The following is a 25,120-nucleotide window of genomic DNA, read 5'->3' as shown; positions in this document are numbered from 1 at the left end:
ATGGACTCCCCTGCAGCCCTTGGAGGGAGCTAGGCCAGAGCAGGGATCCACATGCTCTCCACAGGACTTGCACTGGGGCACGTGGCTATTTCCTGAAGAAACTACAGCCCCTCTGGCAGCAGGTTTATTCTGAAGGACTGTGGCCCTTGGGTGGGATCCCACTCTGGAGCAAGGGAACAGTGTGTGGAAAATGGAGCAGCAGGGTAGAGTTGGTGGTAGTGACAGAGCCCAGCTCGGTGCCTTGCACCTCTCAGGGGAGCAGGGCAAGGAAGGGGCAGGAGTGAATTTGAACCCAAGAAAAAAGATGAGGTGTGAGAGGTGTTTAATCTTTGTTGCTCACTTCCCTGCATTTTTAACTGGCAACATATTGAACCAGTTTGGTAACTGGTAAAATGATGAGTGGAACAGAAGCTCAGCTGGAAAGAACATCTAGAGCAAAAAGAAGTATCTAGTCCAACTTCCTGACCACTTCAGAGTGACCAAAAATTAGAGCACGCTGTTAAAGGGCATTACCCAAATGCCTCTTAAATGCTGACAGGCTTGAGGCATTCACCACCTCTCTTGGAGGCCTGTAGGATGGACATTTTTCTTAGGTCTCCCTGGAACACCTTCAAGCTTTAAAAAAACAGGTGATAATTAGTTATGACTGGGAAAACAAGAGAGGAATTTAGTGCTCTTCTGGGTAAGTAGGGCAAGAGACAGCCTCATTAAAACTGAGGAGTCCAAGCCATTTTCAAGTTGCTGACTGCTTAGCCTGGAGGCATGAAAATACTAACAACTTTTGGAACTTCTGGAACAATGAAAGAGGTTGTTCTCTTGAGCTAAATCTAAAGAGCCAAACTACTGCTGAACTTCTCTATTGCAGTGTGTTTTCAGCCTAGGGGCTGTGCTAGGACTATTTTAAGGGCTTGCTCCCAATACAGACCTAACCCTTAGGTTTGCAGAAGCTAGAGGGTAGAGTCCCTCTTGTCCCCTTCTGTTTCTAGAAATGCTGCAAATGATTATGAGATGTATGGAAATTTAATTAGCTGTAACTGCTCAAAGATAAATATTTCAGACTTTCTTGACTGGAGTGTTTTCTAAGGTCTGTTTAACCCCCAGTGCTACAGCTTATGGGAGAGGGTTGCTGTGGAGTCATTTATTCCACTAACTGTGCCATGTGAATGGTCCCAGCTATCTCTGCCCTCTCATTGCTTTGGCTTCACCCTGTGTTGTCCCCTCTGCCATGAGAGTTTCAGGGAGCTGTCCCATGGCCATATGACAAACCAAGTGGGTTAAAAACAAACAAGCAGAGATGTTAAAGGTAAATGGGAAACTGATGTTGGTCAGCTACACTGCTGAAATGAATGGACAAAAAAAGCTGTCTGTGCTTCACATAGACCTGTCTGGCTCCTCATGTGCTGGCAGACCTCAGTGGTGAGCAGGAATGGGAAGTGGTGGTGGGATTGAGAAGCAAGCCATGCCAGGTGTAGAATATGAAAAATGCTTAAAGTAAGGCTGCAGAGCACCATGGTTTATACTTGCTTTAGAAATAGGGAGAGGAGTTATTAAGGGGGTTACCTCTTGTTTTTTTCTTTTCTCTGACCCCATCTACTGAATTACTTATGGGTTCCTTCCAACTAAAGATATTCTATGGTATTTTGATTTCAGTCATCCAGAAGTTTCAAATCATTTGAACTTTTGACAGCACATAAAAGGTGAGCTAGTAACTTTGATCTAGTGGGAATTAAAAGCTTTATCTGTGTTAGTACTCTGATGGTGGTGTAGCTTTGTAGGGGGATGTGGTTTTTTTTTTTTGTTTTATTGTTGCCATTCATACCTTCAAAACTTTTAAATAAAATTTTATGTCAGCAATTTGGCCGTCTTAGTTGATTTTGGTTACATGGACTGATTTTTTTCTGTTCTTCTGAGAATTAGATTAAAAATATGATAATACTAAAGTTTCAGATACATTTTCTCACAAGGAATTTGTTTTAAAGAATATGGGGACAGCACCCATTTTGTGCAGTGTGGGCTTCCTTGCCCTTGACCTTCTTTGCTCTGTTCTTTAAAAAGAAAGAAATGTGAGGCCCATTATTTAATTTCATTTTTACTACAAGCAAAATCAGCAAGGTGGTTTTAGATACCTTTGCACAAGGAGTGCTGTTACATGCCATCACAAAGGCAAGCCATTTCTCAGTGAGTTACAGTGGCAGGGTACCTGTGGGGGCCATGGTGAGTTCCTTCATCCAGTAGAAGTGTTTTTCTGTACTGAGCATGCATTATTTGGGAGAGCAGAACAACATGGTCTAGGTTTGGATTGTGCGTGTGATCTGGCTTTCCAGCACCTGCTTGGCTGTCTGGTGCCAGTGAGTAAATTGTTTTCCCGTGAACAGAATTGTGGCCATTTTTAAGCATTTAATTGTGAACAAATTATACTCAAATACATCTGAACTTCAAACACACTAAAATGCATTTTATGTCATGCTGATCAAAATACATTTGAATTGCTTTAAACATTTTATAGTGCATCCAGATTCATGCAACAATGGATGAGTTTCATTCAGTATTTTATTTTGCTAAAAATTATGTTTTATAGTTGCTTTTATGCCCAGATATAGGGAAAAAAAAATGTAGTTAAAATAAAAGTAACAAGCCCTAAATGTTTTTATGAAATGAGGTTGAAAGCATTCCATACCTCTTGAGACCGTATTTTTGAAAGGCAAAGGCTTCAATGTCCCAAGAAAAAGTAGTCATGGCATCACACCATGAAAGCCTAGACAGGAGTGTGAGTTTATCTGATTGACTCAGAGTGAAGTGAGCTGCATTTGCATCATTCCTGGTAATGTGTTCTGGTGCTCTGAAAAGTGGGAGTAGTGATGGCAAGGGGAATGAATTCATTTCAGCAACAGTCAGCACCTTGCTGAAAAGCAGGAACATGGCACTGCATTTTTTCAGACTGCTTTTTCAGGGAAAGACTTGGAATCAGAGAAAGTTAGGAAAGGCCTGTGTGAGTGGAGCAGGTCTTAGCCTCCAGGAAGTGTAAGAAAGTCCTGTGAGGAAGTGGAGGGCTTACACTTAACACAGTTGATGGGCTATGGGACCACATTCTGGCTGGCTACAGCACAGCCTGGGATCCTGATCTCTCTGATGCCCCTGGCACACGGGAATTCTTATCAAGGTCTTCCCAGTGTTCTTCTGTCCCAAGCTGCCCTGAACATGCAGATGAGGAGTTAAGTCAGGTTTGGGAAGCCAGTAGGAAATTCTTTTGTGTGTCTTAGTCCAGATGTAGTTCTGGCTGTGAGTGCTTTCACTCTGCTTTGGGGAGATGAACTATGCCTCTCTGGGCTCTTATTTTCTCTCATTAATTGCTGCTTCAAAAGCCATGATACTCCTAGGTTGTTTTTAAAAACTTACTGCCAGTCTGCAGACTTTTGCTTAGGTAAAGCAGATGCTGTGAGTATGTTCTGGCCAATCTGAATTCTCTTGGTAGTCCAAATTGCAAAACACTTATCACATCTTTCACTTTTTTTATTAAAAGCACAATTGTCATGGAAATTACACTTGAATACTGTTTTAAAGTTGGGTAATGAATATCCCATTTCAGTCACCCAGTTCAACCAAGGAAGAGGCTGATTGTGTTTGCAGCAATTTCAAAGAACTAGCAACAGAAACAGCATTAAATTATTAAAAACCTATGAATTTATTAGCATCTTTTAGTGGACTAAGATTCTGTCATTTTCTTGAGAAGTGCATATTGAAGAAGTTAAGGAAACTTTTTCAGAAGAGCATGATTTTTTCTGCAAGTTGTAGAAAAGGATTTGGCTTTGATCAGCATAATTTTCCTTCCCTTTAAGCAAGCTTGATCATGACTATTATTGTCATTAACTTTGCTAACAGTATTGCTAATTCCTTTGCATGGTTATTTAAATGTCTAAGAGTAGCTAGTTAGAGCCATACTGAGGCCCTTTCATCAGTTTCCCTAATCCAGCTACTTGTTCTTAGGTTAGTGAAAATTTATGGGGACAAATACCATGTAATGATCCAGCTTTTGATCTATAACAAGTAGTTTGGATATGTTTGATAGTACAGAAATCCTTACTCTGTTCTAAAACCTTGTGTTAATAGTAAAGAAGACAACAAAGCTTTATTTGAAATAGAGATGTTGGAAACTTAAGGGAAGGGCTGTCAGAGACATAGCAATTTGACTTGTAAAGATAATTATAGTTGGTGCCTAACTGATTTTTGAGGATTTCTGCAGCTTCAGGAAAGCAAATGTTTGGTCTCAGTGATCCTGTCCCGTGGGGCCTCATGCTGTGGTTTCAACCTGATCCGACTCTGGTCTCCCCTTTGCAGAGAACTCGCTGACTAAACACATTTAAACTCTGCTGAGGGGCTGCTGCTTAGCATTGTCAGATACATACACAGTCACTGGAGTTGCACCAAGATGAGGACAAGATGAGAAATATCTAGAAATACCTCCACTGAATTAATACACAAAATCTCACATTGTCAAGGGGCGTTTTATTTAGGACATCATATTTAATGTGAGATTTTTCTGGCTTTTAGCTGTGTGCAAAGTGAATTTTAATCTCATTTTGAGATGAAGGAAAAGAGCTCAGTGGAATAAAATGCTTTTGAAATAAAACGAACTTCAGTAAGACCCTGAGCTGGTTGTAGCAATGCCCTGGAAGAGCAGGATTTGGTTTTTCAAGTTTGTGGGTGGGGTTTTTTTGTTGTTGGTTTTCTTGTTTTTTGGGTTTTTTTGCCAGGCTGATTTCTTCTGAAAACAGAGACTATGCAGTTGTGCTTTCCTGTCTCTGTATCCCCTCTCTCCCACCCAGCCTTGCTAAGTGATGCTAGATCTTGTCAGCCAACTTCAGTCAAATTTGACAGAAGGGATTTGGGTTCAAAGCCATTAATTCTGACAAGTCTTTGCCTGGATGAGAAGATCTCTTATTTCTGCCACCAGCCCATGGTTAGGTGCATTTGTTATACAGAGGGATGTGACCCAACGGCCCCTGTGTGAGAAGAGCTTTCACCAGAGCTTGTGCCTGATGGGACTGCTGAGCTCTACTGCCTCGGGGTTAAAGCACTTGGAGGAGTTTCTGCTTCACATTTTTTTGTTTCTTACAAAAGTAATCACAAGCAGGCTCTGAGTAGATAGCAGTGACAGAGTGCCTGTTACCTGTTCAGTGGCACCTCTGTGGAGCATTTGCTCTGCTCCTGGCTGCAGCTGTCTCTGAGCTCTGGTGCTGCCAAAGACAGATTTGTGCTGCTGGAGATCCAAGTGGGAGAGCAGGCAGAAACCATTGCTTCTGCAGAGGCAGTCGTGCTTCTCTGAGAGACAGGAGGTCACAGTGGAGGGATCTCTTTGGCAGATGCTGAAAGCAGTCACATACAGGGCTGGTGGCTCTACTTCTCCTTTAATTTAAAATGCTGGTGAATGTGTGTCTCATTGCACACCTGAAAATTCATCCACGGGACACAAACTCCTTGGTAACCAAGCTTTTTGCTTCCACTCATATAAAGAGACTTTGACAGATGCCAGCAAACATCTGGACAAAGCAAAATAAGTGGGTAAAGCCCTGGTGGAATGATGCAATATTTCAAGGAAACAACAGATATTTATTTGTGTTCTGTTTCCCTGCACCTACCGCTGTGGTCACTGGAAAAGTGATATTTCCCAGCAATGTCTTTTTCAGTGTCTTTACAGCCTATGTACGTAGTTAGATTATATGAAAAAAAGCAAAAATTTGCTTTGAGTTATGCCAGGGTATCTTGTATATTTCTTAATCCCCAAGTGAAATGCCTTTCTACAGCCCATGTCAGCATGCACCCTTGTTTAATCTCTGCAGCAGGATGACAGATGGGAAGGATGCCCATGTGATGGCTGAGTGTAAACACTCTCTGGCTGTAGTGAGAATGTGGTCTTTAGGAGAAGTAGTGTTTGGTTTAGCCAGAATTTAATGTGCTTCTTGACAAAAAATTGCCGGAAGACCTAAAGCAGTTCCTTCTGCTTGAGAACATATGCATTGCTTCATTAAAGTGCTTTTTTCAAAAGAAGCAAATAAAAAGCTTGCAAACTTGAGTGGCGTAACTTTAATCATCCCAGATGTTGGGTTTCATAGTCAGTTGCTGTTTGGGTTAGATATAAGCACCTTTTGGTCAGAGAATGTAATGTTTCCTGCAGAAGGGAAAACTTTTTCTTGGAGTAATGAGAATAGCTTAGTCTACTTGGAATTAAAAAAGAAAAAATTGATTTGGGTATTAAATGCTGGGGAACAAAGTTTTCCTTGCAGGGTATACTCCTTACAATTGCAGTTATAGTTAGTGGAGAAGCTTGCCACCAGCAGTGTTTGGAGCTCTGCAAATCCTGTTGGCTCAGTATTGACTCCTAATTAATGATCCACATTCCCACAGATGCACTGAGGCCTTCTGTGATGTGGCTGGACCAGTGGAAAACAATAGTCATTTATTTCCAGCTGTATTTGTCCCATGAATAAAGGACAGGAATTAGTGCCAGTGTGTGGTTTCTGTTGGCTGCTGTACAGAAATTTGGCAGCTTTTGTAGCCAAGGGAGTGTAATTTATAAAATTCAGAGATCTGATGACAACTGGTCAAGCTTCAAATGCAACATGTTGGGCTTTTCTCGAGTTTGCTTTGCATAAAGCCCAGCTCTGGCTGCAACAGTTGCATAGTCCAAAAAAAACCAGTTCGAGGCCCAGGGTGAAATGGGATGGAACACAGCCTTTACTCTGACCCACACTAATGAATCTCTTTCAATGAAGCCAGCATATACCTCTGTTTCTATGAGGAAGCCACTCAAGCTCTGTCTGGTGTCTCTTCTTCCATCAGTGTGATGGTGACTGTGTTTTCCTCTTACCATGGGCTAAAAATGCTCAATAGTACATCAGCAAAGCTGTGATGCTGTGATTGTGGACTGCTTCTGATAAGCTGTACTTTCACTAATGTGCATTTGGCACCTCCCAGGTAGGGCAAGTCTTTAATGTGCCCCATGAGGACAGTGTCCCTTCTGTAACTCATGGGTTGATGTAACCTAATATATTTTACCTGTGTTACATTGGGGTTTACATCTAGATCTGAATTGGGATTTTTTTTCTCTTTGTATAAAAAGTATCAGTGATTGTTTTAATATGTTTTAAAGTTATCTAAATGCCAGAAAGTTGAAATATTTTACAGTACTCCGGCTCATTGCACGCAGGTTCTTTAAGCAAGCTTGGGCTGACCGTGCTGTCCTCAGGCTGTTTTGCTGTTCCAGACATTCACCAACACTTATGCAACTGGTTTGGACTATTCCAGTGAAAACTGGGCAATATGTGTGATTTTGTTGATAAATTGAATAATCAAACCTCACTTTCTTGGGCCAAGCTATATGAGGTGAAGCTGACATGGTGCTATTGATTTTAGTTCTGATAATGCTCTTGTCTGACTCTGATATAATGGCTGGAAGTGAGTATTGTGTCTGCTTGTGGAAGAGCAGGATAACACACACTTGTGTGTGTTTGTGAGTGTACATTCATGTGCATACACAGACTTATATTCACAGACAGACCTTTTCTAGAGGCTGGGACACTTGCTGTTGTTCAGCCCAGAGCATGTTCCAGAGTGTTGGTCAGCTCTGGCATATGACCATGGATAGAATTGTTTGTGCATTGTCCTGGCTTTGTTATAAGTGCCAGAGTGATCCCATTGTTTGAGTGGGATCTTGGTCAGATGGAATTCTGAGTGAATGAAGCGTGGTTTGGAGCATGCAGCATTTAGTTTTTCCTTTTTTGCCCCTTATGTCTGTTCAATGTTTTATGAATGTTTAGCAGAGTCTTTGCACAGCCTCATTAAGTGCCTTATTGGGCTGCAATGGCCAGGAGTGCTGTTAGCAGTTCCAGCAGGAGGTGTGGCCATGTATCCTGTACCTGCCAAAGAGCTGCTGGACTTGGGAAGAGCAAGGCAACCAAATCCTAGAATGCTCATCAAAAACATGAATTAAATTCCACAAGCTTCTGTCACAGATCATCAGCATCAGGAACTTACTCACATGTGCTCTGTGCACCTTTTCAAACACTGCCAGAAATGGACCTCTGCAGCTGCTGCCTGCAGCTGTTTATGGTTTAGCTGTAATTTCATAGTTCTGTACATGCTGGAGAAACCAAGATGGTTTATTGACTACAGGCAGGCTCTACAGCCAGAGGAAAGGACTCTTTATACTATGCCACAGTGTAAATAAGCCCACAAACCCAAACATGGAAAAGTCATTCTGTTGCTGACAGCTGATTTGTGATTTTTCTTGCCACAAGGATTAGGTGCCGCTTGGAGCTGACTCGCCAGAGGACTCGTGTAGCTGGAGCTTGCTGGATTTTGTTGGGGTAGCTTCATATTCCCATAGTCCCATAGTCCTCACTTTCTTGTGTTTGGGAGAGGGGAATGAATTGTCCAGCTTCTCCCTGCTCTTTCCCTATCTTTCCTTTCCCTCTTCCCCTGACACTGATTTCCAAAGAGAAATAAAAGGGTTGCTGCTTTGTCTGTTGAACGCTGTTCTTAGTTTCTGGCTTGATGTTGTCCTAGAAAGAGCTCAATTGTGATGATGCAGAATCCCCAGGCAGTGCAAAGGAGAGCTGCTTTATTGCAAAAACCAGGCTTTTTAAGCAGTTAGCCATTTATCAATTTACCTAGTTTTAAGGCACAACAAGCCCAAGTCAGCCAACCACTGTCCAGCTCGATGTGGACATGCAGCTGTCACACAGCACATCTCTCACATCTCTCACATCTCTCACATCTCTCTACCCCTATTCCAGCTGAGTCACTCTCCCATAGTTCCCTTCTACTTAGCCTAAGTAGCAGGCCTGAGCCATGATTTTACAAGGGTAACAAGGCCCTTATTTCATAAGGCTTTACCTATGTGCAACAACTGATGAAAGCGAAATCCTGCTAGTGAAACACTGATAGAGCAAGATGTTCAGTACATACAAGTACTTCTCAAGGGGGAAGAGTCTGAAATGTAGAAATTCTGGGGGAATTGAGTAAGCATATGATAATTCAGTGTTGGTTGGAGGGACATAAAGCTGACAGTATGAATAGGTCTAATAGCTCAGCACTTGTAGTGTTGGGGTTCAGTAGAAAAACCATCAGGTAACTGACAGCAAATATTTGTCAAAAGGTCCTTCTGAGGTTTACTCAGTGTTCAGGTCATGGATACAGTGGATTAAGTGTTGAGATCACATGGTGTCCATGCATTTTCTGTCAATACTCTGCCCTTTTGGCAGCCCCTTTGAGATCATAGTGATTTCTGATCTAAATTGCACCAACATCACACAAATACCTTCCCAAACCTGTGCTGATAACAGTCTTGTGCTGAGTATTTCTTATAACCAGGTATCTGCTCACACCCATGGAGTCATTCAGACATGAGTGGGAATTTTTATAGTGGGAGGCATGTGGTCCTCCTGGTTCTACAGCATCATTTCCCTCTCCTGCCTCAGCTGATGGATGTCAGAATCATGGGTTATATGTGGGACAATAGGCAAGTGAAAAGAAGCAAATGTTTTTTTTCCTGTTCTGCATCAAGTAGAGATGGGAATGTCCTCTTGGATCTTCCTGGTGAAGAGGGACAAGAATAGGAACTGAGGGCATTTTATTTGCAGGACACCAACAAGGCAGTAGAAGGGAATAAGAAGTGAGGATTTCAGGACCTTCAAACTCTAAGTCTTCTAGCTAGAGTGGGCTTTATGTCCATGTGACATCCAGGACAACTTGTGTGCAGGTGCTCACATGGAAAAAGGTTTCAGTCTCCAAGCTGATAACTGCCATTACACATATTTTGTGACACATGTATGTCTTTCTTCTCTCTCTACTTGTGCAACTTTTTATCAGGGTGGTTGGGGGCTGAGATAAGGACTTTTAAGTCCCCATGAAAGTAAGTAACTCAGTAACATAAACTGTTGTTGAGAGCATGAGCAGTGGTTCTGCCTCTCCCTGCATCCTTATGTTTTGTATGAGAGTCCAGCTCTCGAGAAAGCAAGAGCTCCTCAGAGGGCTGAATGTCACACTCAGCTCAGAGAATTCACCCTGAAATGGCTATTTTTTTACTTGATGAATGGAGAATGTTTGCTACATGGAGGGGACTATCATGTCCACACCACTATAGAAATCTATATAAATAAGTTGTTTTTCTTTTTAATCCCCATCATCTTAAAGTGCCAAATAGATACTTTTCCACTAAGCTCATAGTAGTACTTGGCTTGGAAGCATAGGATCATCTCTTAAAATGTGTTGTGTACCAGCAAGGACTGAAATATCTTGCCTAGAAAAAAACAGTTCTAGCTTTTAGAGCAGGACTTTTCTGTAGGTTGGCTGATTATTGCTTTGTGCTGCTTGACTGTGATTTTTGGCACACAGTGTCACATACCAAATTCCCGAAATAAAATGCTACATGATATTCTAAGAGTTCTTAGGAAGCTTTAAAAAGGGATTTGTCTGCTGAGTGGGTACCTCTTCTGAAGCCAAATGATGCAGCAGCAATGGTTTAAAAGGAGAAAACTTTAGTCAGCAGATAATTAGTCTTTTTAAATAAGTGCAAGGAATAAAAAATAAAACCTTCCATCAGACTTGTGTTTGTAGAAGTTGTCAGCAATTCTGCTTTGATTGGAGAGGGTGTGCAGCCCTTTGAATAGTTAAAACATCTGTTCAGCGACGTTGTGAAATGCTCGTGTTCGGAACCCCTGATAAGGGGGACTGCTGAGCACTTGGCTCTTACAGGCTCTACAGGCTGCAAGGGCTGCACAAACTGTGGCCACTGCTTGCCTTTCCTCCTCCTGGGCAGAGCAAAACGTAGGAGACAGCTGCTATTTTACATGTGATTTTGCTTTGAGAAGGAGAGAGCAGGAAGTGCCTAGGAAATGGTTCATGACAGAAACCTGGAGTTTTAAATAGGAGAGAAGAGGAGGAGGAGGAGAGCACATGGGCACAGTTTGTGAACAGTTGAAACACTGACACAACAGCAGCAGGGGAAAACCAGACTTCTGAGAGAGCAAGCACCTCCCAAGCTATCCTGATGGAAGGAGAGACAGTCCCCGAGGCCAGGGGAGCAGGCAGCAAAGCCACTCGGATCGCCCTCGGTGTCTTTGTGAGCGGCACTGTTGTGCTTGGCACCGCTCTTTTCTTGGGTAAGTGAAAGCCTTGACACTAACCTGAGCACAACCTCCAGCCTGCCTGCTGGCTGCTGGTGTTTGTGTCTCACAACGTCTTTGGTGAAAATCTAAATCTCTTTTGCTTTCCTCCCATTTTATATTCATCCTGAAGGGGATATGTGTCAGTAAAGGAGTTCTTGTTGTGGGGATGCTAGAGCTGGGGGATGCAATGGGAACCCATGTAATGTTTTGAATGCTGAATTTAAATTTTGATACTCAGTTGAATGTGTTCTGACCAGACTTGGGTTCTTCCACAGGACAGAGAGAAGCAGGTGAGATTATGCTGATTACGGATTCAGTGGTTGTGACTGATGTGGAATAATATTCTCTGTTTCCTGGAAATGAATCTGTGTAGTGCGTGCATTTTATGGAATCTTTTTGGGTTTCCTTCATTTGGTTTTCATTTAGGGCTTGACTAAAACCCCTGTAGAAAGCTTCAATAGTGCATATGCGTGCACATTTTTCAGATCTTTCTGTTCTTCTACGATGAATTGCAAAGCTGCCTTTACAAAAGTCATAAAGAGTGCATCTAGGATGAAATTGAAATATTTTTGTTAGATATATAAGCTGTAACTAGATGCAACAAAGAAGGAAATAGCTTTTCCTCTCCCAGATTTGGAATTACCTGTAGATTGGTTTTGTTAGCATAACTTGAAAGCATATGCCTACACTTCTGAAATTATGTGTAGAAGTATAAATATGCCCAGAAACTCCAAGCAAAGTGGAACCTGTGTTTTATCCTGTAAGAACTTTGCAGAGTTGGGTCCTCTTTTGGAACAATTCTGCCCAACCTTTTGTTTCTTTAGACCAACACAGATTTCCCTAGATTGGTGGAAACCTTGCCTCTGAGTGTATCTTTTTCTTTCATCCAATCCTTTATGATCTTGTTTGAAAGGTCTGCTTTGTTTACAGCCACAAAACAATGTCAGGTTTTCTATAGAATATTTAAAGCAACAGGCTCACTCTTGGTTAGAGCTTTTCTGCTCTAGAGCAATTTCTGCAACATTTTCAGGAAAATAACTTCTGTGTCAGTGATCCCATTCAAGTAAACTTTTTATAACCATGAGTGAGTTTGAATCTTTAAATTTCTAGATAAAAGAAAAAGTTTTTCCCTTAAAAAATGCAGTACACCAGGGAGTAATAATGGAGAGACCTTATTTCTTTTTGCCTTCACTAGATTTATTTGTTTGTTTGTTGCTTAGAGCAATAAAAGGAATTGACTTTTACCACCACAGATTCTCAGAGATAGAACTGCTTTATCCATAGCCCAGGTGTGAAAATTCAAGCAAATATATTAATTCTTGCAGACGGTTTTCCAAGTGGCCTGTGGCATGTTCTGTAGGCAGCGATTCAATATCAAAATTTTCATTGGCATAACTGCTAAGAAAATAAAAATGCTGGCCTTGGGTCAGCCAAAATGCTTTTAGGATTTCTTTGGAAATGGTCTGAAATTTTCAACCTAAAGAACCAAGGAAAAAAAGTTAAGTTATTTTGGTTTAACATTTTTCAATTAGATGTTTCCACACTTCATTGTGATATGGTTTCATTTGTAAGTTTGAGCTAATTTTTTTTTTAAGTTTTATTTAACTGTAGAAATTGACATAATTTTTTTCTGTCTATATGAAACATTTCAGGCATCTCAAGATGTTCTTTTTTCTTCAGTTTTCATTTAGTCTGCAAAAAACTTGTTGTTTCTGGTACACCTGAAATTAATTTTCCATGAGGAGTGAAATGTAGCTTTCTCCTGCTCTCTTCTTCTCATAGTTCCTACAAGTCTGAGGAGGATGTGGGAGTAACAGATATTGTTAATTCCTGTTCATTGCTCGTGCTGGCTGTGATCTCTCTGTGACCCCAGTGGGGAGCATTGCTGGGGTCCTGCCTGTGACAGGACAGGAGCCACCCCCTCCTTGGGGGAAGCAGATTGCTCTCCAGTGCCCTTGGGTGAGAAGTCAGGCGGCTTTGAATCTCAATTTGAGAGCCTCTTCTCCAGACTTGGTAGTCCTTTAGGCTGCTCAGATCACAGGAACATTATTTGCATCTGTACATTTGCATAGTTTTCCTTTTCCCTTATAGATTTATTTTTTTAACTCAGTTGTGGAGTGTATTTGCTTAAGAATCTGGAAACAGGCTTATCAAGGAGGAATGCTGAGGGTTATAACCATGACTCTAAGTAATAATGTTGTGATTAGTTATCTTAACAATAAAAAAGGCAAGAGAAAAAAACTGTGCAAAGTTTTCCTGACAAAGTTAGCTGTTATTTAAAATGGAAATGTTACTACCAAAAATTTATTCTAATGATAAAATTATAGGTTTTCCAGTTGAAATGGTATTTTGTGTTTGTTTAGAAATATCAAAAGCACAAGGGCTGCCTCAGTTTAAGCATGAAATTATGTCTGGGCTTTTCCCTCCTTTCTCTGCTTTGTTAAGAAAAAAGTCCAGCAAGCATTCAAGACCTGGATGGATTCTAAAGGACTAAATTCTAATAGGGAAAAAGGTGAGCTGGGAGGAGTGCAACACTTAATTAAAAGGGACAGTATCTATTATTTGTAGTTCATCTTTGTAGTGGCTCAAAATCATATTCTGGAGATCCCCACTTCTCTATTTTCTCCTGGTTTTCAATATTCCAATTACAACCTTTGTATGCTTTAAAATCTTATGTATTTCTTGGCTAATTGACAGTGTTTGAGGTGTTGTGTTTCACTAAACCAGTGAAAGCTTTGGAAAAGCTGTCCAGAAATAGTTTTACATTCCCATTTTTTGAGAAGCTTGGATTGAAATCCAGCTATTTCTGCTACTAATTGCCATTAAAACTGTGAGACTGGAAGAGAGGAAACAGCTTTATATTAAATTCTAGCTTTAGGAGGTTTTGCAAAAAAATTTTCCTGGGCTGAAATGAAATTTCAAATTTTTCTATCACTTTAAAACAACATATAATTACAGCAGAAATTGCTTTAGAACTATCATCACTGTTAAAGCTGTGGTGCCATAATATATTCCATTGTTGGGTTTTTTCGTTCAGTGTTATTTGCTTTTTTTGTTTTTGCCATGGACTGTTATTAAGATAATGGGTATAATGAGACATTTCTTTATGCCTACTGAGCACATCTAGTGAGAACTATTTCACCTATCCCTTGGGATTCTCCCTTCCTAAACCCAAGTATTAATTATCTGCATATTTGCTGCCTGAGAGCAGTATCTGAAATTAGCAATTCCTGTGCTTAAATTTCAGTGGCAGTTGTAATACATGTTTTTAAAAGATGAGCAAAATTAACTGACAATTTCATAGTTCTTCTCAGCAAGGCTTTTGGAAGCAAATGCAATTACAAAACTTTTGGGAGACAATTCAGACGGAACCTGGGTTGTGCCTTTTAAAGCACAGCTATCCTTGTGCCCATTGCAATCTGCTGTGTCCCAGGCTGGAATGAGGAGACCCTGGGAAGGTCCTGTTGGTGCTGGGTTGTGCTGGGCAGTGCAGTGCTGCTGCAGGGCAGTGTGGGCAGCACAGCTCAGAGGAGCTCTGGAAACCCTGCAGAGGGTGAGGAGACTGCTCCGTGGTGCATTTCCAACCATGGAAGGTGCAGGCTGGTCCTGTGGAATGTCCCCATGACTCCTGCCTGTCCATGGCAGAGCATTGGAATTAGAGGATCTTTAAGGTCCCTTCTAAGCCTAGCCATGCTGTTCTCCTGTGTTTCCAAGCTCTGGAGCATGATAACAATGTGAATTGTTTGTATGTGGTGGTGCTCAGTGAGTAGGGCTGAAGTGATGCTGCTCCAGGCACTGTGCAGAGACAGCCCTTGCTCTGTGCTGCCTGTGAGCAAAGAGGGGGAAGGAGAAAGCAGGACTAGGAGGGGGAAGTTATTTGTACAAGCTGCAGTATTTACATAATATATATTCTAAATATTTACTTAATATACATTCTAAGTGCTCTAAATCAGTGCAGTAAGAGAGGCACTGGGACCAGGGGCTGCACTGATATTGGAATGATTGAGTACACAACATTTGGCTGCAGCTGTCAAAATTCATTGCAAATGATCTCATTATGGTTTTCCATTTTGCAGTTAGCCAAGGTCTTATAAAGTTTCATCCGAAGCAACAGTACTGTTTGACTGCAGAATGCATTGAAGCTGGTAAGCAGCAATTTTATCTTCTCAATCATATCATGATTATAGTATGTTAATGAGATATTTGTACCATTTAATTTTTTCCCATTATACATTTTACTCAGAAAGCTCATTTAATGAGGGAGAAAGAATGACAATCCTAAACTTTTTAGAAAGTCACTGCTCAAATTGCTTCTGTTTTGTTTATTTTGTACAATTAAAATTCGTGTTTTAATTTGGTCTAATACTAGTCTAACTAGGTTGACTCAAAGTTTCCCATAGGGGTTATTTTCTTTTTTTTTTTAATAGGAAACAAAATGTTGAGTGACTAGACCTTCAGGAAGATTTTGTTGCTTCCTTTCCAGTTATCAGAAAACTAGCAAGTGTATTGTTAAGCACAGAGGTGCTTTTGTACCACATCTGGCACACACTATATATGATTTTATATTAAAAGAGGGTAGATTCAGACTAGTTATATGGAAGAAAATTTTTATGGTGAGGGTGGTGACACACCGGCAAAAGTCACTCGGAGAAGCTGTGGGTGCCCCATTCTGGAGGTGTTCAAGGTCAGGTTGGATGGGACTCTGAGCAACATGGTCCAGTTGATGATGTCCCTGCTTGTTGCAGAAGGTTGGACTAGGTGACCCTTAAGGGTTCCTTCCGAGCCAAACTATTTTATGGTTTTATGATTATGTACTGAAAAGCTACTGAGTCTTGGGCTTGTCAAACTGATCTCTCTCTTAACACCTCTCTTGCACTGACAATAGTAACTGGTAAGGAAGCAGTCACAAAATGGAGCTGAAAATGCTGAAAATCTTTTCCAATTAATGGTAGATCAGAATTTGATTTGTTTTCTTGTGCAGTATTCAACTAGAGGTAAATACTGCATAGTTACTGAAATGCTAATCAAAATCTACTTAATATGTATCACTACTAAATTCCTCAGGCAATTAATTCTATCATGGCAACAATGGAGAGCCTGTCTTCAAGTGTCTGGCTCCAGCAGTTCGTGTTCATGTAGCGCTAAGTTCAGTCATCACTGCTGTATGTCTCTCAAGAAGATTTATTGCAGATATTTTGTCTTTTTTGTTTGTTTGTTTGTTTCTCATCAATCATAATTTCTGGACTGTAGCCCTGTCTAATTCTCTATTTATGAAAAAGTGTTCCACAAAATCTATGTGGTGTCTTTTTTACAGCTGCTAGCATCCTGAGCAAGATAAATCAATCTGTAGATCCATGTGAGAACTTCTATCGATTTGCATGTGATGGCTGGATAGATAATAACCCTATTCCTGAAGATATGTCCAACTATGGTGTTTATCCCTGGCTGCGACACAAAGTGGACCTCAAACTAAAGGGTAAATACATAATTTCTAAAAGTACTTGGTTGGCTTGTCACTGTAACTTGTTAAATGGCTGGGTTTGAGATTACCAAAAATCTCCACAGTTCTCATCACTGGATAACATCCAACAGCCTGACTTGATGTTCTCTTTTAAGTATATTTTTCTTTGTTTAAAATTGAAAATTACATTGAGAGATAATGAATTGAACATAAACAGAATTTGGGAGGAAGAATAGAACTGCTGGGAATTCTGGTAATTCTACCAGTTAAGAATGGATGGATGAAATTATACTGATTATAGCAAAAGGCAAAGACAAGGGGATTTAACTCTTTCCCCCTCGAAGTAAATGGTTAGACCAGAGTGCAGGAGCTCAGCACACACAGTTAAGAATATCCCAAAATCAATCATCAGTCCAGGGCAGCAGGTTGTCTCTAACAGTGGCCAACAGCAGGAAAGAATATAACAGAACCAAACCAGGATGATATTTTCCAGTACACTCACCTAGCCCTTGGCAGAGGCAATTCTCAGGCTTCCGGAGATGGAGGTTGTTTGGGCATTGGGTTTCCTTCCCACTGCCATTCAAGGCTGCCACTGAAGTACCTGAGCTATCATCAGTGAAACAGAAAGTTGCTTAAGAATGTGTTTCTGGAGGAAAAAATAGCCCCAGGGTGGAAACGTGTAGGAAGAAAGGTATGTTCCTTGTACCAGTTTGGATCCCACTGTTGGTGTGTAGTCTCGAGATGCCATGAGACCAAGCCTGCTCCTCGTCCTGCTCGCGATCGTTCCACCAGTGACTTGCCTTTGGGCTGTACTCTGCAGCCAGGAAGCCTTGCTGGGGAGAAAGGGTGATGATTATTGTTAGGTAGGAAAATCTTGCCAGATTCTTTTAGTCTCGACTAGAAGTGAGTCATTCACAAAAAGGGAGACATGCAAGATTTAATATTGTTGGTGCTGTGCTTGAGCTTTGCCCACCTCGAGTACATAATTGACATAAGAGCCCGGCTTGAGCTCACCACAGAACAGAGGTCAGTTTTAGAATTTAATGCTTAAATACAGCACTTGTTTTTCTTTGGATTTTGTGTAGGCACCAAAGCCCTTCTCCAATTGCTTTCTTTAGTCTTATTGTACCAATTTTCACATCATTAAGTATTTTAAAAGCTGCATTTGGGTTCAGAATATGAGTTTTGGTTTTCAGCACACTACATGATCTCAAGACTTCTGTTTAAAGTCTGCTGAAGATGTCACAAGGAAAGGAAAAATAATATTGCCAGAGCCTGTTTTAAGTTATGCTTTGCATTCTAATTGTTCTGCCTCCAGAATTGGGCTGTATTAGATAAGTGCACGTCCTACATGAACCATAACCACAAAGAGGCCAGTCTTAATTGAATATAAAGTAGCAAGCTGTCACTGTCATCCTTAATTTCCTCTTTTTACAGGTCCTAATCAAGGACATCATGCTAAGACAGATTTTTTATTTGGTTTTCTTTCTGCAGTTCCTATAGAAGTTGATAGTACATAGCTAGAAAAAAATGCAAGACAAAGCAAGAAACATCCAAGTGGGAAGTATTTGCTTAATGAAAACACTATACCAGATAAAGGGAGTTTATACAAATTTGTTTTATAAGAGGTCCTTGGCACAGATAGGGACAAAAAGATGTGAAATGCTGGTTGGTTACAGGAGTGTTTTTAAAATAACACTTCCCATCTCTTCCTTAACTTTTTACTTCATGAACTTTCCAAAATATAATCTTTGTAATTAAAAAAAAAAGGAAAATGGAAAGCATTGGTAGCTGAAATAATAAGCATAACTTCAACCTCTAGGTATATTTGTGTTTTCTCTTGAGTTATCTCAATATATTAGCTCAACACTGAATTATTAATTTGTGTATGACCACAACCTTGCTAGCAGTTTTAAAAAGAGGAAGAACTCCTGCACAGAGAAACAGTTATAGGGCTGAATAGACCTTGGAAGCAAATTGAATCTCTCCTTTCTCAAGAATTCTTAGTAGAACTTTGTACCACATGGTAAATATCCCTGTTTGACATTCTGTAGATTAAAAAAACCTCAGTCTTTAAAGACCTGGTCGTTATGCAGGTTCTATGCTCTGAAATACTTATCACATTAAAGAAAACTATTAATCTTAAAATGATAACATGGCTTGGCCAGAAAGACACATTTTTTCATATTTGATTTTCTTTGATGGTATGATAGAGATAGAAACATTTATTCAGGCTATTTATTAAAAATTATGTTACTTAAAATAAACTATTTGGACTTCTAATCTGTTTTCTGGCCTCTGAATGTTCCTGAGCCTACTCCTTTTCTGGAGAAAGGGATTTTGGGCAAAGACCTGTTACACAGGTTGCACAAATGTATCTTCAATATTCTGGAAACTTTGTTTTTTTGTTCAGGAGCAATTGCTACAGAAGAAGATCTTCCAGTAGATAATGCATAGCAGGTGTAAGAATTAATTTTGTCTTACCAAAAAAAGGTAGTTGTGGCTGTGTAATGTCATGTACTGAGCCCTGCATTAGGTGTTAGTGGGTTTGAGAACAAAGCATTTTTTCCTCTATTTTTTTTGGGGTGTTTTTGTTTGTTTGTGGTTTCTTTGTTTGGTGGGTTTTTTTTGTTTTGTTTTGTTTATTTTTTGTTTCTTTTAGTGTGTGTGTGCAATTTTGGGTTTTGTTTAGTTTTCTCTTTTTGTGTTTTTTTTTTTTTGCTGTGTTTTTGGAGTTTTTTTGAGACTCACAAGAGCAAACAGTTTTCCAGGTGTCAGCTTCAAAAAAGGGTAGAACATTTTCTGTATCAGTGAAGGTTTTTGATGCCTTAATAGGGAATTACAAAGAGAGGAAATGGTAGTAGGTCAATCCAAAATAGCTAAGAACTACTGGGTGGTAGATTTTTTGTCTGCATATCTCTGGTTGATTAAAGGATCAGGATTAGAAACATTAATTTTGGGGTTCTTCTAGATATCCAAATCGTAATGTGATAGTTAAAAATACTTTTTTAAAAAAGATTTGGGTTTATAATGGGGTATGAATATATATATATAAGATGCTCTCATGGGTTTCTCTAGCTGTCTTAAGATGCATTCAAGCTAAAATCATATCATCATTTCCCCTTTAATTTCTTTTCCATATGTTGTTTGAGGGTACTTGGGTTTATTTTTCTGTGCTCAGAGGAATCCACAAACCACATGTGTAACTTGCTTTGATCTCCTGACTATACAAAATAAATAAAGTTCCAGCCTGGAGAAAGTAGTGGTAGGTCTTTCCTTGGATGTGACCTTCAGCAGGATTTCAGGCGTCACGGAGGAATGTAAAGGAGATAATTGTAGAGCCAAAAATACCTCAAAAGCAGAGGCCTGTGGTTTGGGTTATGATCCAAACCTAGGTAAGGGACATGTAATATTTAGGTTAAAACTGCTTATAGAATTGTTCCTTATAGAACTTTCCTGGAGAGGACTGATATACGACTACTTCCCCTTAACCATTCCGAGCTGGACCAGATTGTCCCTGACCTGAAGCCAGCCTTTTCTTTTCAGCTACACCACAGGCATGTTAAAAAGTACCTCATTAAAGAGCAAACACTCCTGGTGCCCAAGAGACCTCTGATTAGGATGTTCTTGGAGTTCTTCAAAATGGAAAGAATCATTTGGCTGTGGCCTGTGTTGTATGAACAGAAGCGATCTCAAACTGCAACAGCTTCAGCCTTGTGTCAGGTCAAGTAACTCTAGGATGGTTTTCCACTTACCATAATATTTCCTGCAAAGCTATTTGTGTTCCTGATGAATTTTTCCATTTTGATTTGATGACCTCCATTAAGGTTTTAGGAGTGCTTTTGTCTTGTCACTGAAAAGCAAGTGGCTTTTTGTGAACAGTTCAGAGCTGGAGGTCTGAGGGACATAATTCAGTGCTTATTACCTGTGGTGAATGTCGGTGGTGAACCCAGAAGCTTCCTTTCCTTTCTGTGAAGTACAATGGTATACAGCTGGCTTATTTTTTTCTTTTTGGGAGTGATCATGCAGGAAGCAATAAATTAAAATAAAAACAACAAAACTAAACTTCACAAACATTCCTAAATCTCAGCACTGCAAAGGAGCTGATTTAAATTATGTGAATAATTTGTGAATATGTCTTCCAGATCTTTTAAATTTAATTTATGACTGTGGAAACCAGTTTACAAATTAAGTCTCCATACTGTTCCTGGTCCAATGAGACACCTACTTCAGGCTGATTTGCTGTTCTAAGTTTTGTAGTGTGGCTGTTTTCTGAATGTCAGTCAGTTTAAAATGAGGAATTTCCAATGTGGTAAACAGAAAGAAATGGAGGCCTTTTAGGAGGATATGGTGTGTGAGTTTCTGAAGAACATGAGACAGACAGCAAACAAAATATCTTGGCAGCATAGGCAGCTTTTCCCAAGATAAACTGTAATGATTTCCTTTGGAAAAGAAATTGTTTATAAGTAAAACCAATAAGTAAAAATATCTCTTTGGAAATTTATGCTGTTTGACTATAGGATATCCTTTCAGACTGATCCCAGGAGCTGGTGTTGAGCAGTTGTTGTTGCTGTTGAGTGGTTGCTGTCCTGCACGTAGGACCCTGTGCCACAGGGATATTTTAGGGCTGGGTTTTCTCTCCTACCATTCAACTGGGACCACTGGGATAGTTTGGATGTGTCCCATAAAATCTGTAATGCAGCTGCTGACACTCCTCCCCAGGTTTCCATATTAGCTGACCTGTCTCTTGTGATTTGTTTCCTTCAAAGTGATTTGAGCTTTTTGAGAGCTGTACAGACACTTTTTCAGTGGTCCAAATCTTTCCTATAGTGGCTTATTTATCTGAATGTAAGAAAAAACATAAGTGGCACAAGGTAATCAGGTAAATCTCTCCAGGCAAGAAGTGAGTAGCTTTTTGGTAAGTACCTAAGTCAAAAGTGGAGAAGCCAGGACTTTTTCCAGGCTTTGTGGCTGCTCCAAATGAAAATTGTGTTTGTCATGGGTGATTTTTGGGAAACCATGAGTACAGAGAGGAGACAATTTTGGTTCCTAAATGAGGTTTAAAGGCAGCACAGTAATTGAGCCACAGGATTCCCACAGCAGCTGCCTGGTTTGGAGGCAGGAATGGCATCCTCCTCTGATCCCTCAGCTAGAACCAGAGCAGGACATCCTATCCTGCTCACTCCCGTTCCATATGTGGCACATATTTCCCTTAAATTTACAGTGAACCTGGGGTTTGTATGATATGTGTCACTCATACTTGCAGATACTGAATTTCAAAATTTTTGATGGCTGTGTTTGGGTGGGTAATTTTACAGAATCAGGATTGATGCCTTGGAAGGCACAGCAATCCATGACATATGATTCCCCTTTTTGGAAAAAAAATTTCCACAAGTACATGTTGAAAGTATTATTGTAATGAAGTACATGTAATGCTGCCATTTAGTATGGAGATCCACCTATATTGTAATGATTGGGAAATTTGCAGTCTTCTGGTGTAAATGTGGTGTAAAATCTTTTGTTTAACATTATAATAACATGTGTTATCCCCTAAAGCATAATACTAGGAGGCCAGAAGGGCAGGGCAGGAAAGAGGGCAATTCTACTCAAAAGAGTAGGATTTATTATTGAAATTTAATTTATGAACCGAGGCTCTCACCTCCTTATAAAAATTTTTTTTAGTTGGTCACAGTTTGTGTACAGTTATGCTGACTTTTGGAGGAACTCACATGATGGGCTTATCTCTTGATATACAAACTCAGAGAATTTACCAAATGCTGAAACTGTAAACAAACAGCATTTCCGTTTGGGAAATGTGCTGTGTGTTAGGGCACGGAGCAGCATTAGGAAGCATTTATGTAAGCACAGCTGTGTGAATGCTATTTCCATGAAAACTTCCATATTGCTAAAATGCATATTCAAGGAAAGAATTTGTGGGGAATTTCTTTTCAAGGGGTGAGGGGGAACCCTAGAATGTCAGTATATTAGTTGGGTTTATTTGTCTAAATAGAGAATCCTTTAATGAAATTCGTATTTGGGAATATTTTTTTGTTCTACTTGGTTTATGTTCCTTGGGAACTAGAACCTATATGAATTGATTAATTAGAGATTGTCATGAAATACATATTCATATTAATTGCATCCTCATGAGTGCAAAATTAATTCATAATGACTTAAATGTTCCATTGGAATATCAGAAAAAATAATAATGAGGGGCTGTTATTTTCAAGAGTCACTGCTCCATCCATGATGAGATGAATGCTGCCATCAAGACATTGGCTGATGGACATTAATTGCATCAAATAAAAAAGATAGTTTCCTGAATTGATAACTGGTGTCTTGATCATGATTAAATACCTTTAAGAAAAACCAACAACACAAAACCCCAAAACAAACAAAAAACCCCAACCAACCCCCTAAAAACCAAAACAATGAAAAAAAGAGCAAACAAACTAAATTCCCCCACACCAACCAACCACCAACCCATCCTCTCCCCTCAGCTCACAAAATAAAACAAGGAGAGGAGGGAGACACAGTTTATCAAAGCAAGGCAGACCTAGATTAAGGCATCACCTCCACAGGGGCTATTCTTAGGAATGAACTTATGGAGCTGCAGAAAACACTGGCAGTTCTATTAAAGAAAAAAAAAAATCAACAAAATAGTTACTGGTTTGAAAATAGGGAAACTTTTATATTTAATATCTAAGGCACATCTGAGGCTATGTAAGCCAACACAAGGCCTTCCAAAAGTGACTAATGGCCATTGACATCCTGGGTGGTTCTGCTTTCCAAAGAAGTGGGAATATGCAATACAGCAGGTGTAGGGCAATCTGAGAGGAGGCTAGTGCTCTGCATCTAGTGCTCTGCATTTTTTCATATTTCTGTGTGAAAAAGGGGTTTGCCATTATGAAATTTGCTTTGAGTTGTTATTTCAATCCCTTGCGTACTCCAGTAAGATGATTCTGGTGATCTCATTATTAACAATGGGGAACTGAGAGAAGAAAGGTAAGAAAGTAGTAGAAGGCTTGTTAAGAAGGGAATGCAAAAGACATGAAAGTGGAAATAAGGTGTGCTTTGGAAAAATTTAAAAACTGCATTATAAGCACCACAAAGTTGTATTGATTTGCTATCTTATTTTACTTTAGACACTCAAAGCAAAAAGCTTTAATTAAGCAAGGATAGTTTTAACCATATGGAGAAAGATTTTTTTTTTTGCAAACCTTTGATGTTAGCTTGTTCTTCCATATATATATTTAGCAAACAGCAGAGAAATATGGACTATAATTAATCAGAAACTCAAAATAGGTATTTATAAAATGCAATGAAATATATTTTGTACTGCATTAGGCTTGGATACTTTCCTTCCTGTGCTCTGAAACTGAGAATTCTTTACAGCCACCAACGCACAAAGAAAAGGAAGAGCCTTAATGTCAGTAACAATTTAGCAATTATTTAATTTATTTATGGTGGTGAGAAATTTTTTCATTGCTTTTCATGCTTGTTTATTTATGAGGGACTAAAAATTTTATCTTTAGATTGTATGTTCATATTTTGGACTTTAGGAAACAAATTTTTATTTGAAAACCAATTATTTGCAGTTCGCTTCCTATAAAGTGTCTGGTGGGGAAAAGGACTCCAGACTTCACATGTCAGACTGTGCATAAAATATATGAACTAACAAGAAGCAATGCAGAGCAATTAGCAGAATTAATAGTTTACAAAAAAGAAATAAATTTAGGTTAGCTCATATTTTAGGGAAACCTCAGAAACCAAATATTGCTATCAATTGCTACTAGAGGAAAGGAGTGATTTTGCACACTTAAGTTGTCTATCAGGAGACATTCTCAGCAGAACTTGTGTTTTTAAGGCATAGAGGAGTTTAACGAGGCCTTGAAATGATGAATTTGAGGTTGGGTTGCGCTGGTGTCAGACGAGAACTGTGAGCAGTCATCTGCACCTCCACTGAGATTTGTCTCTGTGGTATTTTCCAGGCAGGCAAGATCTTGCTTTGCTCTTCTTCCAAGGCTTCCAGATGCAAAACAATTCTGAAATGGAAGCTGGGCAGGTGCAATCGTGTGGGAGTTTGACCTGTGCTATTAACCTGCTAAGAGGGATAAAGTTGTACTGAAACATTAAATGTTGTGTCCTACAGCAGATGTCCATGTCTTTTTCAGAAGAGTGCTCTGAAGAAACAGATTTAACTCTAAGAATAGTCTTGGCTTGATGATACTTGTCTTGTTCCCAAGAAATATGTTCAGCTTGAAATATCAATTAAGTCTATCACTTCCATTTAGAACATACATACATACATAAATATATATATATATATATAATATTCTTCACTCTCCCCTCAAGACCCCATTCCAGCTAAAAGTCCCTTTTCCAAACTGATGAGAATATAAATATATGTATCAGATTTTCTTCTTTGACTATTTTGTAGCCTGGAATGTTGCAGTCTAATTAAATTCTAATTTTCATGTATCAAGACAGAAAT

The 25,120-nt window shown here is 39.7% G+C and overlaps 2 protein-coding genes across 6 annotated transcripts in view; one reads left to right on the top strand and one right to left on the bottom strand.

Moving 5' to 3' along the window:
• Positions 1-2,377: 2,377 nt before the first annotated feature.
• The window catches only part of LOC129117519 (uncharacterized), a 415,270-nt gene continuing 392,527 nt past the window's right edge, over positions 2,378-25,120 (bottom strand). For all 5 annotated transcript variants that reach the window (XR_013180187.1, XR_013180178.1, XR_013180196.1 and 2 more), the window contains 2 exons: positions 17,333-17,459; positions 2,378-17,232 (listed from right to left, as the gene is read on the bottom strand). The gene's annotated coding sequence lies outside the window, so the exon portion shown is untranslated. The remainder of the gene's footprint in view (positions 17,233-17,332; positions 17,460-25,120) is intronic.
• The window catches only part of PHEX (phosphate regulating endopeptidase X-linked), a 95,640-nt gene continuing 81,567 nt past the window's right edge, over positions 11,048-25,120 (top strand). Inside the window, exons 1-3 of the mRNA XM_054628215.2 lie at positions 11,048-11,159; positions 15,242-15,310; positions 16,480-16,641. Of these exons, the coding sequence (XP_054484190.2) occupies positions 11,048-11,159; positions 15,242-15,310; positions 16,480-16,641 (343 nt within the window). The remainder of the gene's footprint in view (positions 11,160-15,241; positions 15,311-16,479; positions 16,642-25,120) is intronic.

This window comes from Agelaius phoeniceus, chromosome 2 (assembly GCF_051311805.1).
Source record: "Agelaius phoeniceus isolate bAgePho1 chromosome 2, bAgePho1.hap1, whole genome shotgun sequence".
In the NCBI taxonomy this organism is placed as follows: domain Eukaryota; kingdom Metazoa; phylum Chordata; class Aves; order Passeriformes; family Icteridae; genus Agelaius; species Agelaius phoeniceus.
The sequence above is the reverse complement of the archived record's forward strand: the minus strand, read 5'-3'. Positions and strand labels throughout refer to the sequence as shown.